The sequence below is a fragment of the Myotis brandtii genome, unplaced genomic scaffold (assembly GCF_000412655.1).
Source record: "Myotis brandtii unplaced genomic scaffold, ASM41265v1 scaffold34, whole genome shotgun sequence".
In the NCBI taxonomy this organism is placed as follows: domain Eukaryota; kingdom Metazoa; phylum Chordata; class Mammalia; order Chiroptera; family Vespertilionidae; genus Myotis; species Myotis brandtii.
This window is the reverse complement of record NW_005363098.1, coordinates 2,548,854-2,555,549: the sequence shown is the minus strand read 5'-3', so window position 1 is coordinate 2,555,549 and position 6,696 is coordinate 2,548,854. Positions and strand designations below refer to the sequence as shown.

At 36.4% G+C, this 6,696-nt stretch overlaps 1 protein-coding gene across 4 annotated transcripts in view; it reads left to right on the top strand.

Moving 5' to 3' along the window:
• Positions 1-6,696, top strand: part of LRBA (LPS-responsive vesicle trafficking, beach and anchor containing) — a 566,714-nt gene that overhangs the window by 71,570 nt on the left and 488,448 nt on the right. For all 4 annotated transcript variants that reach the window (XM_005871408.2, XM_014543868.1, XM_014543867.1 and 1 more), the window contains exons 12-13: positions 1,877-1,985; positions 2,302-2,454. In XM_005871408.2, coding sequence (XP_005871470.1) covers positions 1,877-1,985; positions 2,302-2,454 — 262 coding nt within the window. The remainder of the gene's footprint in view (positions 1-1,876; positions 1,986-2,301; positions 2,455-6,696) is intronic.

The following is a 6,696-nucleotide window of genomic DNA, read 5'->3' as shown; positions in this document are numbered from 1 at the left end:
AAGTTGTCCCAGAGGCTCCTTACACTATCTTCATATTTTTGGATTCTTTTTTCTTTTTGTTTTTCCAGTTGGGTGTTTTTTGCTTCTTCCTATTTTAAATCTTTGACTTGATTCTTGGGATCCTTTAGTCTGCTATTGGATCTCTGTATATTATTCTTTATTTCAGTCACTGTATGCTTAATTTCTAATTGATCCTTTTTCATATCCTTAAGGGTCTCACTAAATTTCTGGGGGGTTTCTAGAAGATTCTTGAGTAACCTTATAATCGTGGTTTTGAACTCTATCCAGTAGTTTGCTGTCCTCCATTTCTTTCGTTTGTGACATGTTTCTTTGTCTCCACATTTTGGCTGCTTTCCTGTGTTGATAGAGTGGCTTTGTGTGCTAGGTGTCCTGTAGGGCCCAGTGGCTCAGCCTCCCTAATTACCTGAGGTGGACATGCTTGTTGCAACTCTATGTGGGCTGTGTGCACCATCTTGTTGTAGTTAAACCTTGATTGCTGTTGGTATCACTGGGATGAATTGACCACCAGGACAATTGGCTGTGAGGACCAGCTGTGCCTATAGTGGAAGAACTGCTGTGCTGGAGACACCCTTATGGGGCAGGACTTGCTTCAGTGGGGCTTTGGTGCTCACTGAATCTGCCCCTTGAGTGTGTCTCTTATGGATGTGAAGAGTTTTAATCTGGTATGGTCTCACGCTGATCACTGGGTACACTGGCTCTTGGATTTCCAAGGAGGTGCAAAGTCAGCCACTGACTGAGGCCACCCAGCAGGAGCTACAGAGAGATCTGCAGATTCCTCCTCTTTGTTTGGAGTTTGGAAGTGCTCAGATTAGGCCCAGCTGTGAAGCAATGGAAGCTGCTGTAGACCCTTAGGCCTTCTTTTGGAATCTTTGACACTCTTTGATTCAGCAGCAATTTGTTAGGTTTTAGATTGCAAAAGAACAGGCCATTTATATGCAAAAGCCTCTGCTTATAGCTTGGGTGGGGTTGTAAATTGTGTGGGGCGGGGTCTCAGGGAATCACCAGGGCGGAGCAAACAGCTATGGCTGCCATTCAGCCCTGCATCAGAGAGATCCCTGGGTCTCTGTGTCCTGTGGCCCCGTGCAGGAATAGTGATCTCTGCAAGCACCTCTGCGAAGCCGCCCTTGTGTTCCTGTCCTGATGCCAGACAGTCCAGTGTCTCCCCATATGAGTTTGGGTCCTCAGAGTCTCACCTGGAACTGGAGTTCAGAGCAATCAGGAGTTTGTATCTCCCTCCCGATTGAAAAAGACAACAGTGTACCCAGTTGCCAGCCCGTTTCCACGCGCACCTCTCTGTACCTTCGCCCTTCCGCACCTCCTACCCGTCTCAGTGCGCTTTTCTCTTTCCTTCTAGTTGTAGAACTTCCACTCAGCCAACCTTACCATGGTTCTGGATGATATCCGTTTTGTCTTTTAGTTGTAGTTTTGATTTGTTTGTGCGAAGCAGCAAGTACAGGTGTGTACCTATGCCGCCATCTTGGTTCCTCCAATCCTAACACATTTTGAGGATTTCTACCCTAGTCTGTTTGCTCCATGTATCTTTTTTAATGCCTTTATATACTTAATGTTTGCCGTTTTATTGTTTTTGGTCATTACTTATTTTTCGTGCATGTTTGTCATATTGTTTCTAAGTAATTCACTTATTTACATGTTTGTGATATAATATAGGAAATAAGTATTTGAGTAAATCCTAATTACATTAAAATTCTAGTCCTGGAATAATGTTGAGGCAGTTTTAGTAGAACTTATATTTCCTTGAAATAGAGAACTTTTATTAAGATTTATCTATCTACCTTTAAAAAAAAACCCCACACTTTTTTTTTTTTTTTAAACCATAGTCTTTTTCTTATTGCAGTTCAACTTTGCTGGCTTTTATCATGGAGTTGTTGAAGAATTCAATTGCCATGCAGGAGCAGATGCTTGCCTGCAAGGGCTTTTTGGTAATAGGATATAGTCTTGAAAAGGTAAAGTATGAAATGCTTTTTACATGTCTGATTCTTAATTTGTAGCCCATGACTTGGTCTCCTAAGTGGCTGAGAAACTGGGTCTGCAAGGGTTTCCAAGTGTCTCTTTGGTTATGTAGAATTACCTAAATTAAAATAACCTTTTGTTGTTTTTACCTTGCCCCCCATTGCTTTATGAAAGAAAAGTTGTTAAGTCTTATGTCATCTTTAACTTAGAGCATAGCTTGTGGGGCAACATTTTTCTGATATTAGCAACTTTTAATTTACTTACCTTGCCTTGTGATGATAGTGACCTTTGAAATATCTTGCCTTGCAGTCTTCCAAATCCCATGTCAGCAGAGCAGTGCTTGAACTTTGCCTTGCATTTTCAAAATATCTGAGTAATCTGCAGAATGGGATGCCCCTACTTAAGCAGTTGTGTGATCACATTCTTCTTAACCCAGCTATATGGATTCATACCCCAGCCAAGGTAATATATATGTGTATATTGACTTGTTTTGGTGGCTTCAAGTTTTTATACTTGAGTGATAAATGAGGATTTTTAAAATCCTTTTGTGTGCTATTATGTAAGATTTCAGTGGAGTTCATTTTTGACTAAGTATATTTTTTAAGGTAAATTTGCAAGTCAGCATATTCTTTCTTTTATTTAAAAGCAACATTAATATTTTTTAAAAACCGCTATAATCTTTATTTTCTGGTGTTATATCAAATAAAATTTTATTTCAGAAAGACTTTAAATTGCTAAATATGAATCAAAGTTGGACAGTTCCAACTTTGTAATGTTTCTATAACTACATTCTGTTCTATTTCGAATATATATGTATATGTATATACTAGTATATTTTTATTCCTTAACTCACTGTTCTCTCTTTCCCTCTTCTTTACACACATATCCCTTCCATCAACATGATGAATTCCTCAGGTTAATTGTTATGAAGCAGCTGAAATTTCACCCTTACTTGAACACTGGTCTCATTTAATCATTTTAATCTCACATTAATTCAAATTATTAAATACAGTTATATTTAGACACAATTTGTTTAGTACTGTAACAACAAACCAATTACTTATAATTGTACATATGTCAATTTGTGATAAAGTATATAAATAAAACCTTTGATAAATTCTAATGTATTAAGTTGTCCTAAAAATATTAAGCAGAACTTGAAACAGAAATTTTTATTGAATTGCATAATTGCATCTCTTTCATCTGCAGTTTTTGTTAGAAGCTGTATTATTTCAAACCCATTAATTTTCTCTCTGCCCCCTCCATCTCTCCCTTTTGGTCCACTTGCAGTGTTTATCATTGTTTAGAATGGCACATACTTATTCTAGTTGTCAGAAAAAAATGTCTGCAGACTTTTTGCTTTTTCTAGAGGCATAGTATCTTATTTTCAGCTGGTCTTTTCAAATGATAAAGAGAAAAACAGCTGCTGACTCTGATTGCCATTTGGAAATAATCAAAGGAGGCAGCTGGAGGTTGTAGCTTTTTATCTGGGGGTTCAAATTTGACCCTTTTCTCTTCTGTGACCCTTGCTCTTATTTCTTTACAAGGATTGTTTCAAGTTACTTTTTAAACTTTTACTAGACACATCTTTGTCTTACTAAACAGCATATTTGTAAGGCTTGGGGTCTCTTTTGATGTGGTCAAAAAGACTGTTATTAATACTAAGTTGTAGGCAAATGTTTTAAAATTTTTATTATATCATTTCCTTAAGTTCCTAGTATTATTACACTCAGTTTGTTACCTTTTTCTTGTTAATAATTTTCTTTAATTTCCTCTTTAGAATTTGCAGTTGATTTGGTAATACTAAACTTTGTCTTTTAGCCGTCTTCTTTGTGTATCCATGAGGGGTTATATCTACTTTTGTTTTATTAGAAATGTAGTTATAACAAAGGCTAGATCCAAAGTTTGTTTGACGTGAAGGTCATACAATCTGGGTGAGGGAGGAACTTTTTAAGAAAAATAGGAGCCTTGGTCAGTGTGGCTCAATGCTTAGAGCATTGGCCCTTGCACCGAAGGATCACAGGTTTGATTCCTGATCAAGGGCATAGACCTGGATTGCAGGTTCTATCCTGGCTCTGTTCTGGGTGCATGCAGATGGCAACCAATTGATGTGTTTCTCTCACATCCTCACATTGATGTTTCCCTCCCTCCCTCCCCTCTCCCCTCTTTCCTCCCTCCCTTATACTCTCTCTAAAGAAAATCAATGGAAAAATATTCTTGGGTGAGGATTAACAAATAAAAGAAAAAGAATATGACATAATGCATATACAATTAGATTTAGAGTCTTGAAGGAACCTGTATGGATGAGTGGGCACAGAGTTTAAGCTTTATTAGCTTTTTGGTAATTTCACCTCTGATTACTGATGTTGAGGGGGTGGATGTATGAATCAACCTTTGATTTTGGAAAAGGATGCTCACAGTGATTTATAATATCCATTTATCTTTGATGTGCTTAGCTACAGTCTTTTTAATGTCCTCACTAGAGAGATGGATTTTCTTGTATACAGTAGTCCTTCACTTGATGGCTGCTTTATGCTGGGCATATGGAATCAGTGTTGAACAAGACAGATCTAATTCCTGCCCTCATAGAGTTCAGGTCTAATGGGAAAGGTAGATGTTAACACATAATTTGTGTGGTCATTAGATTATATAATGAGTGAATGAGGAAAGGTTTATTCATAATTAGCATATGAATAATCTTGAGATCTTCATGCTTATCTCAATATGCTATTTAATTCTATCCAGTTTTCCATGTTTTTGTCACTTTTTGGCCAGAATTACTGTATGTTTTTAACATACCACTCTCATCAGGTCATTTCTGAGCCTTTAAACGTGTAATGGTTTCCCATTGTTTTCAGTATAAAGTAGTCCCTTTTCTAGCATTAAGTTTTTAGGCCAATTCTCCTTTGTAGGCTTTCTAGCTTAAAAACTCAGTTATCTTCAAAGGCTACACAGATACCAAAAACTTATCCTCGAGCAGTGGTTCTCAATCTTGGTTGTTGATAGAATCAGGAGAGGTTTTTAAAAACAAAAGCAAGAAAAGAATCCTATCTCCTTCACACTAGATTCTGACTTAATTGGTGTGAGACAAGGCCCAGACATCAGTATTTTTAATATATGTGCTGTTGAAGCGAGCACCAGGCTTCAGTATTTAAAAAAAATGTTTTCAGGTATTTTAATGCAGTCAGGAATGAGAATCATTGTTCTAGATCAGTGGTCCTCAACCTTCCTATTGCCGCGACCCTTTAATACAGTTCCTCATGTTGTGGTGACCCCCAATTTCATTGTTACAAATTGAACATAATTAAAGCATAGTGATTAATCACAAAAATAATATGTAATTATATATGTGTTTTCTGATGGTCTTAGGCAACCCCTGTGAAAGGGTCGTTCGACCCCCAAAGGAGTCGTGACCCACAGGTTGAGAACTGCTGTTCTAGATCTAGGGGAACCTTTTCGTATCATTTACCATTATTTTCTGTTTGAAATTTCCTCTTTCTGTCTACCTATCCTACTCAGCTTCAAAGTCTACCTTAGTACCTACTCTATTAGTGAAGATTTTGTTGACTATTTTAGCTTATCCTATAATTTCTCTGTCCTCTAAATTTATAGTATTTAATAGCCCTATGCCACTCATTTTGCAATTAATACATATCGCCTCATAACCTCTTTTGTTGCAGTGGGTGTCTTTATTACCTTTAGTTTTTCACTTAAATTCGTGTGTATTTTTTAAATCTTAACTACCATCATATTTCCATAATGGAGTGCTCTGCATATAGTTGGATCTAAATATTTTCTGGATGACTGAAATAGCATGGTTAAGAATTTGAACCTGTCACAGAAAGTGTTAAATAGCTTCAATAACAGGGAAACAGGTCCTATTTGTTTGAGCAGCAGTAGCTACATCAAAATAATGTTATCTTCAGCAAATCAGTGGATTACAGTGTTTTCTAAACTATAATCATCTAAGCCGCAGTGTTAAGTGGTTCAGAATCTGCCACTCTTTACCATTTATGGTTAATGATTGACTCCCTAAGTTATTTAGCCTTGATTGTTTCTGTATTAGGCATCTGGATGATAGGCACCTAATTTTCTCTCTCTAAAGAAATTATCAGGTATTTTGTAGGGTTAAAAATGAAAATGCCTTCAATGTCCAGGGAAGGTAACATAAATGTTCAGTTGTAAATGACCAGGAGAGTTTGGTCTTTGGCCACGGGGGGAGTATGTAAATCCTACTTTTAAAGTTGTGCAGTTTACAAGGTATATCCAGTGGCAATGAAATGAAAAATCTTGATTTTGTCATTAGAATAGAGCAAAAGCAGTCCTTATGTTGTTCTAAGTACTAGAGTGTAGTTATTGGTGAATTTTAGAGCTATAATTTGACTGAAATTCTGTGTTCAGTGGTGGGGCACCACTTATATTTTTTCTGTTACTTACATATTAAGAACTTATATTTTGAAGTTAATAAATTCTTGTGTTTTTATTTAGACTATTTATTTAGAAAGAAACCTAGTAGAATCTTTCCTAATTGGAGGACAGGGATGATAAACATGTGTACAGACTTTAATGTTATGATTACAATATTGGTAATAATAAGCAGAATTCTATTTTTCTAATAAATATTTCTTAAGGTAGACTTTACATGTTTCTATATGGGTTTATTTCTTTTGACTTATCTCTACTTTTATTTATTTATTTATTTAT